This window comes from Gymnogyps californianus, chromosome 5 (genome assembly GCF_018139145.2).
Source record: "Gymnogyps californianus isolate 813 chromosome 5, ASM1813914v2, whole genome shotgun sequence".
In the NCBI taxonomy this organism is placed as follows: Eukaryota; Metazoa; Chordata; class Aves; order Accipitriformes; family Cathartidae; genus Gymnogyps; species Gymnogyps californianus.
The window spans coordinates 5678053-5690340 of record NC_059475.1 but is presented as its reverse complement, the minus strand read 5'-3'; the positions used below and the strand labels follow the sequence as shown (position 1 = coordinate 5690340).

Genomic DNA, 12288 nt, shown 5'->3' with positions numbered 1-12288 from the left:
AGTATAAAACTCCAATAGATTCATTAGAGAGTAATTATTCCTTGATGCAGTTACAAATGTATTTCTCTCAAACTAAGGGAAGCTATTGTAACATCAAGAAATATGAGGACGCTTGCAGCAGTGGTGTCAACTAAGAATAGTGTTTTCACTAGAACTAATTGAATTAATATGAATTTGATTATTTCCAGGTTTAATACTGGGTGATTGTTACCTTTTTTCTTACCAAAAATATGGGACCTTTAATAAAGCAGACCTCTCTTTTAGACTTTTTCCTTAATTCTAGGAATTCCTCTTCACCCATCACCTTCATCCCATCCACAGGTATGAACTACACAGCAATTTTTTTCTGCTGGCTTTTAGGTTTATGCAAATATCCTGTGTGCTAGAATCTCATCTCTGCTGCTTTTTTTTTTTTTTAAACTCATTGTTATTCTTTTCTGCAGGTACAATTCATTTTTTTAGCACTGCTAATTCCCTGTCTTATTGAGAAAGCTAATGGCAACGTCGCAGGTTCAGCTATGAGCTAGCATGTTCTACTACACGTATTACCTGTATTGTGGTGCTTTTTGGATCTACACAAAGGCTCCAACCTTTGCCTTTATAGAAAACCTTAAGTGCGGTTCAGCACTGGACCAGGAACCAAGTCAGACAACCAAAATAATATGGAATTAATATGAAATACACAGATCCTAACTGCTGTGGAAAACTGTAACAGCAGATCAAAATATTTTGGTTTCTGGGCCTTTTTACTAATTAAATACCTCTATTTTCTGTAAAATGTGGGAAAAACTTCTTCTTAAAGAACACTATTAAGTTAAAAAACTCTGGAGCTAGGAAAAAAGTTTAAGTCTGCGTTTATCTGGCCTGCCTTTTCTGCAGAAAATATCAGTATCAGGACAATATGACAGTTATGGTAGTGGTTTCTGCGATATGAGAAGCTTACCATCAGGAAGGTCCTGACAAAATCTGCCAGAGGCATTTCCAAGAGACAGGTACACAACTCATTATTAACAAGTGGCCCTCAATAGAAACCGCAATTGTTTTATTGTACTATTGATCCTATAAGCAGCTGTACCAGTTTTAATGATTTGCTTTCAGGGGATGCTATGAGTATAGATAACAGAAACCAGTATTCCTTTATATGTGTTTAGATAAATAAACAAACAAAAAAACCCTTAAACTTTTCTGAAATAGGAAGAAAAATTCCTTCCAAGTTTTGCATTGACTTTTGCTTGATTCAGCCATTTATATGTTTTTTTTTTTTTTCCATGGGGTGTTCTTCTTGATATACTAGGATGGAGAAAAGTAAAATCTTTTAATCATTAATGAGATTAACATATAACCCCCCCAGTCACTTAAATAGTGATTCTTACCATCCCACTCTCCCACGTTTGCTTCACAGTGAAAAGGATGTTAATATGGAAAACTGAATTCCTTTGTAAATATTAACCAATGAGCTTCTTTGCAAAGACTGAAAAAAATTTATGTATATATTCTGTGGTTTCCATTTCCTTGGCTTTATTGTTTTTATGTAAATTCTCCCAGGACATTTCAGGTTATATGTCTGGAAGCCCCAGCCATTCAGCAGAAGAAAGGTTGAGAGAATAATGAGAAATGTGCTGGAAGAATTCACATAAAAGCTTTGGAGACATGAAAATGGAAACAACAGATACTTAAAAGCCTTATTGCTCAAAAAAAGAAATGTCTATCCAGCATGTGCATGTGTGTGTTTTAACGTAGCTATCTCTGTATACACAGACATGTATTATTAGTAAAGACACTGTACAGAGCTATGAAAGAACGATATTAGTGTATCTGATAATTTAAGATGTTCTCAGGATATTAGGGCAATGAAAGTGAAAAATTCAAGTGACTTATGCTATTAGAACCCAGACATACGTATAAATAGCTCTGTACATAGTTGTCTTGCATTGAGTTTCATATATCTTTTTATGTAAGTAAAAAAATATAACCAATTCGAACATGAAAGTGTGTTTATAAGATCTCCCTGTACTCTTGTGAATGACAGCAATTTAACTGTCATGGAAACACACAGAACCTATAAGCACGAAAGAATTTTTAGATGCTATTCTTAAATGTACAAATTCCGCCCCCCCCCCCCACAAACTCTTAAAGACACTTCATTGTTAAATACTAAACCTGTGATGCTAGACTAAGCTTAGTCCTAGTATTCTTGACTTCATACAAGTACCACAGCATTATATATCAAAATTACAAACCTTTAGCCATAGCCAGCGTTTTACGACTTAAGCTTTATGGAACATTATTTTCAGAGGATTCTGATAAGATGGTCTCTGAAACAGATAGCTCTTTAAGACACTTCTTAACAGGTACCCCAAAAAGGGGGGGATGCATTCAAACTGCCTCAGAAGGCTGAATTTGTGTACCTGATCCTATAACAAATGTACTTAACATAAATAACTAAGAGTTTTCTTGACTTAATGGAGAAGCAGCCAGGGAAAAAAGGCATGTAGACCAATACCCTAATCAGTACATGCTGTGATCTATCAAACCCACCACCACAACAGACAGCAAATGAAACCTCTCTAAAAGGTATCACAAACAATGGCAAGTAATCAAAGCACACAGCTTAATACCTTGCCATTCATCGGCTGAGCAACGTTAACTGACTGCATGCATGCTCTTACCCCACAGCAAACATAAGCTAAAATGCATTAGCTCAAACAACCTTAAGGCAAAACTAGTTGTAGCTAATACACACTTAACTGCAACTGGTTTTGGAGTGCACACATGAGCATTTAACATGGCTCAGCTGGTGAGGGGGAGCTTCGTAAGTATGTAGTAACTTCATCACTTCTAATCAACTATTCACAGTTAGAAAAAGGTGGCACAATTTGCCACTCAATTTTACTTATGTTTATGTCTATAATACTGAAGAGCTATACCCTAGCTTAGTAGCTTTGCTAGTACAGTCCTGACTCATAGTATCAAAATTATAAGTGGGGCTAGGCAGCAAAGTCTGTCTGTTTACATCAATTTCCTAAAAATTCAGTTTTGGTATAGCCAGGCATAGGCAAAATTCCTAATTAGAGTGTTTTTTTATGTTATCTCAGTAATGACGTTACATATAGCACCCTTTCAACACATTGATTTTCAATCAATTTTCACTCTAGTGCATTATAAAACTGCTGCTTGGCTGTTGACATCAGTTACTGAAATCATAGGTCTAACTCATCACAAATGGGCATTGCTATTAATACCTTGATACACTACAATCAGCATATACAGGATTTACCATGCTATCCTAACTGGAGCATAGCACAAAGAAGTTTCAGGGGAAATCCCCCTGCTGACAGATACGCCTTTTGTACAGTCTGAGGCTCACGCTGATGTACAAATTAGTACGTTCAATACCTTTATTATGCAGTTTGACCTGTTCTCATTCCAGAAGTCCACCACAGCCTTGCTAGTTTTTGAGATGTGAGAGATTACATTGACAAAAAAATTCTAAGGACCTCATCAGAAGTTACGGAAGGGGTGACATAGTCTGCCAGGTACTGGCTTGACTAATAACCTCAGTTTTCCACAAAGTTTGTTGCAGTAATAGGAAGAAATTCTACCAGAATGGTCCACAAGTTCAGAGTCTTCAATATATAAGAGTCACTATATAATGAGTGTGGCAACCTTACGCCTAGTGTGCAATTTGTGGCAGCTAAACAAGCCTCCTGACAGTTAAAAAGTGAACATTAGTGCCAGAAATACAGCAGATGATCATACATCTCTCTCAATGTATGCATTTTTGTAATTTGAAATAACACCTCCTGCCTAAGGAAAGACCATTTCGGAGTTTTATAATGCTAGGTATACCGAGTAAACAGTGTCCTAAATTTCTATTCAGGAGAAATAGTATAACCGTGTAGCAGCCAATATGACTTCTGAGAGGAAGGAAAATACAACAATGGAATCCAGACTTCTGGCTACTTTGACCAATTTTGCTTCAAAACTGATATTCCCTGCCAGGGCGAATTTTACTGGCTCCATAACCAGAGTGAAGAAACTCACTAGTTCCATAAAACTTCATATGAATCTTTTACTTGACTTCTCAGCTTAGATAAAACAGTACAGTAATTCATACAAAATGCAGGGTTTGTGAAACTGTTTTGCAGTGCTTCACTGAAAAGTGGGCTTGTTTTCAGGGAGCTGTGGAAATGACTTCCCAGATTCTGTATCTAACCGATACTTTTCTTCCTTGCTCAACAACTTTCTTTGCCATGTATCTTATCAATCAAAAGCTGTAATGGAGAAACATTTACTACAGCTTAACACAACAACAGATGAATACTCTCAAAGACTCTTTTCTTATTTTAATGCTCATTTTAGAGATTAAAATAAAAGATAGACTTTGGCGGGGAGAACCAAAACCCACAACACAAGAAACACTGGCTATCCCTGTTCACAGTATCATAGCTACTTGCAAGAAGCACATAGCAGAGAGCTTAAACAATCGTATGTGTTGCAATTCTAACTCTGTACTCTAGTCTATCATACAAAATATGGCCTGTTCTCTCTTCTAGTTTCTTCTTTGCTTTTAAATCAGACAAAACAAAGAGGTTACTTTTCAGACTGTGTAATGAAGTGATAAATGTTACTTTAACATATTTCCCCATGCTCCACAGAAGGAAGCCTCATGTACTCATACAAGTAGTCTGAATGATTTTCTTTAAGATATCTTTGTGGGTTCAATTTCTTGTTAGGAAAAAATAAAGAGACTGCATAGTTTACACGACATGAAATACACATTCAAACGCAGCCTAAAACAGTATGAGAGACTACTACAAGAGTCATTAACAGAGGAAGCAGACTGATATTAAACAACCAAAAACCTATGTGAGGCCCAAAAATGAAGCGTTAGGTTTTTTTCTTAAAAAGTAATCAAGATAAGTAGGAAGGCACACACACACCCCCACCTGAAAAACCATTCACCATTCTACCCCCCCCCCCTCCCGCCCCCAGTGCTCTTACCATATCTCCTGACATCCTGACCCAAGCTTTTCCAACCCCTTCCCCAACATTCATTCTCTACCTCACCTCCTCAGTCTTGCAGTGCTTACCTCCTAAGTATCTCCTTGGTATCCCATGGACATTTCCCAGGCAGAAAACCAACTCAGCACTATACAGATACTTTTAAACAATGTCTGCACAACTCGGCAATACTATCAGGTAGCAAAAGACTTAGCATAAGTTGGTAGACAGTAACTACAAAATGCAGACTTTAATGCTTAGTAATCTTGCTGCAGGTAGGAAAAGCCCAAGGGCTAATCAAGCTAGAACTAAGACTGATCCTAGAAGAGCGAGCACTAGCACTTAAAAGTTATAGGAAAATAATTCACCTGTGAGAAAGAAACCACATTTGTTCAATTTAGTTTGATTACTACATGGCACTAGCATCAGCAGATCAATCAACAGATAAATAGATTCCAGTCTTACAGTGGAAGATCCCAAAACACATTGTGAGAGGGGCCAGGCTCTCAAATAATAACCCAAAACTTGGAGTAAAAAGGGAGTTCCTTCAATAGCAAGTGTGGAAAAAGAATTACTAATTTTAAGGGCTATTGTAGGGTAATAATTTATTACATGAATTGTAACTCTCTCAGTGTTATCTTGTTTCCTTTGTTTGTTCCTTGTGTTTATCTTCTAATGCTATCTTATGCAGAACTCTGCTAGTTCTTTGGCTCAAGCTCTATTTTTCATTATATGCATCAACTGTGCCCCATCATGACTGGAGACTCCAAATGCAGCTGCAATACCTAGAAATACATAAATATCCTTTTTTCATGAACCATTTCATTACAGAGTTGTTAGACTGTATCCCCTTGATGAAAAATGCTGATATTTAGCCTTTTCATCCTAATTTGAGACAAAACCAAGTGCTGAAATATTCAGAGTTTTTTGTAAAATGGAAATTCCATTTTTCAGTCAGCTCTACAGAGACTCATTAGAACACAGAGGTCATCTCCCCTCACATGCAAGAGTATTCCAGATACCATATTACTCAGTGTTTTTTTCCAGTCTAGTTAGATTTTCACAACCTGTTTTTGTTAGTTTCCTGGTGCTGCAAATGTGATTATTTGATTTCTTTCAACTGAAACATAGAGAGACATTCACAGGATATAAACCCATATATTTTATCCAATAAAGAAAAAGAACAATAATATGAAAGATTTCTTGTGAAAAGTTTTCTAACGTAAAGGGAAATATCTCTTCTCTTCTTCATGACATGGGGCATATGCATCTCCAAAAATATTCCTCACTAAAATAGAACGTGGGTCTGGAATTCACTGAAACTGTTTTCTTCCTGTACGTCACAGCACTTAATTCAAGAGATGCTGTATTAAACCTAACCAAGAGGCCAAAGTACATAATATGTAATCATATTCCAACCGCTTCAGGTTTCTATCACTTTTCCATTTAAGTAAAGCATTAAGTAAAATGTCCCAAAGTGTTGCACTCAATTGTATGTAACTGAAAAGTTTGCATGTTCCATCGTCTCTTTAATGTATATTAGTTTATAATATGCTTTGGAGTATATGACCATGGCAGATGATAGGTAAGTATGAATTTATTAATAACAAAAGCAATTCCATTGTTAACAACGCAACAAATCTCTAGCCACCTGCATCCAATTTTATGTTAACTACTCCAGAAATAGTTAACAGAAAGCTTAAAAGAGATTTTTCAGGAGAAAAAAATCTATTTTAGAATGATACCTTAAAATACATTATATTCATAGATACTGAGGGATTGTTATAAGCTCCTTCAACCAGAAGGGCCATAGAATTTCCCTCTAACTCCTGTATTAGGCCCTTAACCTACAGGTGATCTAGACCATCAAGTCTATAACCCCATGTTTTTTTAAATAGATGACTGAAATAAGAAAATAGGATAAGAGCTCAGATGAGAGTTCTGGTTTTTTGAGAGTACTTGAGAAAGATCTTTCCTAAACAACCATCCAGGGCAGTCCAGGAGAGGGTTGGAAGGGAGGAGGCTAGTATCTAAACTCTTACTTACAGTTTTCTTATTTTCTCTTTTGCTTTATTTTGGAGGTATGATGTGAATTAGAGAAGCTGGTCACCAACAGCTAGCAGTTACCTTTAGGGCAGGGGTCTGTGGCCAGGGGACAAGGTCTGAGCACATTCCGAGCGAGTCATGGGACTCTAATGGGCTCAGTGGCTCTGTTCACCTGCTTCAGTTTTCCTTAGTGGAAAAGAAAGCAGTAGAAGCAAGTTGTGGGCCTCTTTCTTGTCTTTCACCCATGTTAGTTCAAAGTCTGGTGTAACTCAGAGGCTGTAAGAGTTGCGTCCCTTACTATCTGAGCTAAAGAATATTTGCTATCAAGAGTCTATGCACACTTACTCCATCACCCCAAAATGCAATTCATTTAGATAACAAACCCAGGGGAAACCATTTCCAGCATTAAGATGTATGGAAGAAAACATGAGTTCTGCATAAGAGTATTACGGTTTGCCCTACAGTATTGTAGCTCACAGCATTATAGTTTGGTTTCTGCCGCTGGTTCCTGCAATAAATTCCAGTCAAACCTCGTTTACTCTGCCAGGTGTTGCTCTTGCCTTTTAGAAAGCCCTTACCAAAGCAGTTGCTCAGGCAGGCTGGCAGCAGGGTTTGTGCCGTCCCTCACTACTGTCACCCAAGGGGTGGGCCACGGGGCCGTGTCCTGCCAGGCGTGGGTGAGGGAATGCCTCCCCACAGGCCTGGCGCAGCCCAGCCCCGCCGACTGCCCTCCTCCCCCCAGGCACTGCTGCAGCTGGCGCTGCCCTGCAGCCCAGCTCGGGGCCCAGCCGACGGGGGCTCACTAGTCCTCTCCTCTGCCTCCGTACCCGCTCAGTGGCCAGGATTATGCCACGGGGCTTGTGAACTCCCTGAGGAGCACCCAGCAGCTCCCAAACCTACCAGCTCCAGTGCCCCGACGCCTTCCCGCCACTGCTTCATCGCCTCAGAAGCGGGGGCGCAGGGGGCACCTGAGGAAGCTGCCAGAAGCCAGGCCGGCCTGCTCCCTTCCGCACCGTGAGGGAACGCTGAGCGTAGCAGGTCTGTCATGGGGACGAGGATGGAGGGAAAGGACCCATCTCCCAGCTGAGCAGAAGCCCTCGAGGCGGCGGACATGAGGGAAGCACCCGGGAACAGTCGCTCCAACGGGTAGGCTGCATCTGGCAAGCTACACCTAATAGCCCTAGCCTGCCATGTAAAACTGTGCTTCAGCTGGCGGAGGTGGAAAAGGGAGAAGGGATCACCTCTCCTCGCTACAGAGAGGAGCAGTTATAGCATGTTTCCACCATGCTGTCTGGGGGGCGTCCATGTGGCAAACCCTGGCTGCATCGGATCCCAGAAGGGCAGGGTAGGTGTTAGCCATTACCTCTGCAGGCAGCCAGAGGCCTAGCCTGGGTACCCGGGGAAGGCCAGGTACCCTGGGGAACCGCTAATGAGCTACAAAGCCATTAGTTGGTAGGTCAGTAGGGCAAACCTGGCCACGTAGGCTGAGCAGGGTTTGGCCCTGGCAGGGTGCCGAGCTGCGGGCAGCACTGGGGAGCCAGCGCAGCTCCACGCTGAGGTCAGCCATGGCTGTGCTCCAGGGATTGGGCGTACCACAGAAATTGGGAAATACCCCCAAATGCAGGGCAGGGGATGTTTGCTCCTGAAGAGTTTTATTTTTTTAAGGGGTATTTAGGAATATTGTTCTAAGGCTTATTCTAAGCCTCTTAGCTATTTGTTGTTGTTTTTTTTTCTTTTAACTTCTTAATCCTGCTCGGTTTTGAACACTGTAATTCGCCTCAGTTTCCCCGTCCCCCTTCCCTGAAGGATTAGACACAAGTGACTGACGCAGCAGCCCGCTTAAAGTCTCCTTTAACGGGAAATCAATCCGCGTCCGATTGACGTCAGATTCAGCCAATAGAGTTACAAATCCCCTCCCTCCCCGGTTCGGATTGGCTCCGGTTCCCGGCGGGAGGCGGGACTTCTGCTCAAACCGGTGGCGCCAAGGCTAGGGCCGCCCGCGATGGAGGCCGTGCTGGAGCAAGTAGAGCAGCTGCCCGCGCTCTTGGCCGTCTCCCGCTCCGCGCTGGTGCGGGACTGGGACTCCCTGACCCTAGACAGGGCTCTAGAGTGGGCCCGGTATTTTCAGCATCTCCACGACCGCTTCCGCACCCGGCCTCGGCTCCGGGAGGCCCTCGGGCGGCGGCTGCGGCGGGGTCAGCCGAGCCCTCTGCTCGGCTTCCCCCACCTGGGACGCTGCCCGCAGCTACTGGGCCTGGCGCTGCTGGAGAACCGCGCTCTGCCGCCCGCCGCCTGCCGCCGCCTGATCCACAGTCTGCTGCAGCCTCCCGGCGCGGAGGCCGACCCCGAGCCCCGCAGCCTGGCGCTCCTCGCCCGCCGGAAGGCCGCCTCCCGCCTCTTGGCGCTGCCCCCCGGCCCGCCGCGGCCCCCGGAGGGGATGGAGCCGCAGCTGCAAGCGGAGGCGCAGCTGCTGCTGAGCCGGCTGCGGGAGGAGGGGCAGGAGGTCGAGCCGGCTGGGGAGGCCGTGGGGCGGCTGCGCTGGCTGTCCGGTGTCCTGGAGCAGCTCCCCCAGCCCCGGGCCTTCGAGGTGGTGGCGGCGGCGCTGCTGCTGCTGAGGCAGGGGAGTGGCGCTGAGCAGGCCGGAGGCAGAGGTCGGGATGGGAACAGCCTAGACAGAAGCCAAGCGAGTGCAACGGGAGACGAATGCGTTGCCGGGCCCCTGCTTTCCTGGCTCCTGGGGAACCTGGAGCGATTTTCTGCCTTCTGCCTTTTCCTTCCAGGCTCCCTTCTTGCCTCCCTAGCTGGTCACTATTCCCGGTTCAGCAGACCTTATTTGGACCTCTTAACCAGCTGGGGAAGCCACTTGCTCTATGACCCCTTGCAGGGACGGTGGGTTAAAGGTTGTCTTGACAAAGCTGAATTGTCCTGGGAGGAGCTGAGGGAGCGCTTCAGCTGCCTCTGTCAGGGATCTGCGCTACTCAGGGGACAGACCCAAGCTGCTCTGAAGCTCCTGAAGGCACAGGATGGAGACTTTAAAGTCTGTGGCCTAAGTGTGTGGACTGACTTACTGATGGAAGTAGAGGAATATCTGAGGAAAGAAGCGGCGCGTTAATGCATGAATGCAAAAGCAACATGAAAACTTCTGAAATCCAGCAAATCTGCTTAACTCTATTTGATATGAAAGGCAAGAAAACCGTACCTCACTTTGGGTTGAAAACCAAGCATTGTTGTGACTGATCACACTGTTTCTGACTGCATGTGGAGTCTTTCAGGGAGGCCTGGTGCTTTGTTGTAATTGCACTGTCAATTCTGGTCACCGCAGGAAATGTCTTCAGTACTTGCTGCTCACCTAATAAAATGAAGAAAATGCTTTATGTTTCAAATATAGAATAGTTTTCTGTTTAGAAAATATTACAGTTCAGATATGGTCATGGTAGTCGTGTCTCTAACTGTTGGAGGCTGACTAAAAGCTCAAAGGGAAGGTGGAGTTTCAAACATGAAAACCCCAAATTCAGGGCTAGTTTAGCGGTGGTTGTCTTCATTGGGCTGTCTGCTCTGGTGGACACTTTCATGCTTCTATAGCTCTTGCATGTGACTTAGCCCCTGGGTCTAAGTGAAGGTGAGAGAAAGCCAACTGGAAAGCTTATTGAAAAGTTCTAAAATTAGAAGGCTTTATTGGTTGCTATATTATATGATAATAGGCAAGTATTTCCTAAGAAAACTGCAGTAAAATGTAGAGTGTTCTGTGTGGTTTTCTTCCCTTTTCCATAGTCTGTTACATGATTTTTATTTTTGTTTTGTGGAACAGAAAAGTGAGTGGACAACAAACTTCTTTAGTAGATGGCAATTTTTTTTCTCTTCATTCTTTTATGTTTAATCAGTTTCTGTGAACAAAACTTAATCAGGGTAGTTTCTATCTTACCTTGTCACTGTCATTTAAAAAGAGTATTATAATGCAGAGGAAACATGTTCATGTATATTTAGCTCTGTAAGCTAGCATTACCAAAAGTGAGCAGTGTCATAAGAGAATAGTTGAGGAAGATGGGGAAATGTATGTGAATACCGCAAAAAGAGGTCTTCATTAATATTTTGTGTGGACTACCTGTCAAAGAGTTCCTGCAGCCCATATTCTTGTAGTTTCAAGATCAGTTGAGACATCTCTCTCTTTCTTCTCTTGCTGAAGTCCCTTTAGGAAGGGTTAGAAGGTGTCTCGCTTCTGCTTATAAGCTTAAAAAAGCAAACAAGATATTAAAAAGTATAAACTGGATTAAATTAGAGTAATAGTCTGTATTACAATGTGAAATAGTGTGTACAACTATGGCAGATATTTCTGTACCACAAAACTAGAGTGGGAAGGATCTCGTGATTTTGACATGGAAACAATTAGTACAAGGGGATGAAATATTGTTTATCTGGGAAAAGAAATAATGCCTATTCTAACTTGTATGGAAGTAATTAAAACTATACATAAGTTCTCATTCTTCTCCCTCTTCTAAAACAAAAGAGATACTCAAGGGTAGCACACTTTAAATAGTTAGAAGGACATGCTGCTGATCTCCTACCAAAAATATGACTGTTTTCTTTGGATTCCTTGCTACATCATGTCAGTGAGGCAATGAAGTTATGGAGATCTGCAGATGAACACATTCTAAAAGCTACAGCTGTGGCAGTTGTCTTGCGCTTTCTTAAACCGGGTTGTCCCCCCTTCTGGAACTTGTGGTGGTGGTCAGTCTTAAAAGACAGCACCATGTTAGTGGACCTCAGGACTGAGTCAGTATTTCTGTGGTATCGAAAGGAATATGAACACTGTCTATAAGCGTTTAAAACTGCTTAGAAGTATAAAGCATGAAGTTTGAACTTACGTCGTCTAGCCACAGTTCCCTGCGTTATGTAGTTTTGGCATCTGGTATGGAAACTCTGCACTTGAGCTTGCTCTTAACGCTTTTAACAGGCATAAGGTTTTTTGTCTGTTAGAATACTTTTTGCTATCAGAGGTTCCTGATGAATGATATACCCAAAAATATTACCCAAAGTCATTCCCTTCTCCCCCGCTATATGTTAAGGGTGAATATCAAATGTTGCAGTAATGTTACAAATGTTATAGTAACAAAACAAACCTTATCAGTGCTCCTTCTGCATGGAGATCTAATGGGAAAAGTTGGGTAGAAGCTGCTCGCATTCCCTCTCTTAGTGAGGGGTAATTGATCTCAACTATTTAAAAACTTACTGTTCCCAGGT

At 42.5% G+C, this 12288-nt stretch overlaps 2 protein-coding genes across 2 annotated transcripts in view; one reads left to right on the top strand and one right to left on the bottom strand.

Moving 5' to 3' along the window:
- Positions 1-5275, bottom strand: part of GAS2 (growth arrest specific 2) — a 115588-nt gene extending 110313 nt beyond the window's left edge. Inside the window, exon 1 of the mRNA XM_050898376.1 lies at positions 5094-5275. The gene's annotated coding sequence lies outside the window, so the exon portion shown is untranslated. The remainder of the gene's footprint in view (positions 1-5093) is intronic.
- Positions 5276-9037: 3762 nt separating this feature from the next.
- Positions 9038-10811, top strand: FANCF (FA complementation group F). Its single transcript, XM_050898150.1, has one exon. The coding sequence runs from the start codon at positions 9053-9055 to the stop codon at positions 10160-10162; it is 1110 nt and encodes a 369-aa protein (XP_050754107.1). The 5' UTR covers positions 9038-9052; the 3' UTR covers positions 10163-10811.
- Positions 10812-12288: the final 1477 nt, after the last annotated feature.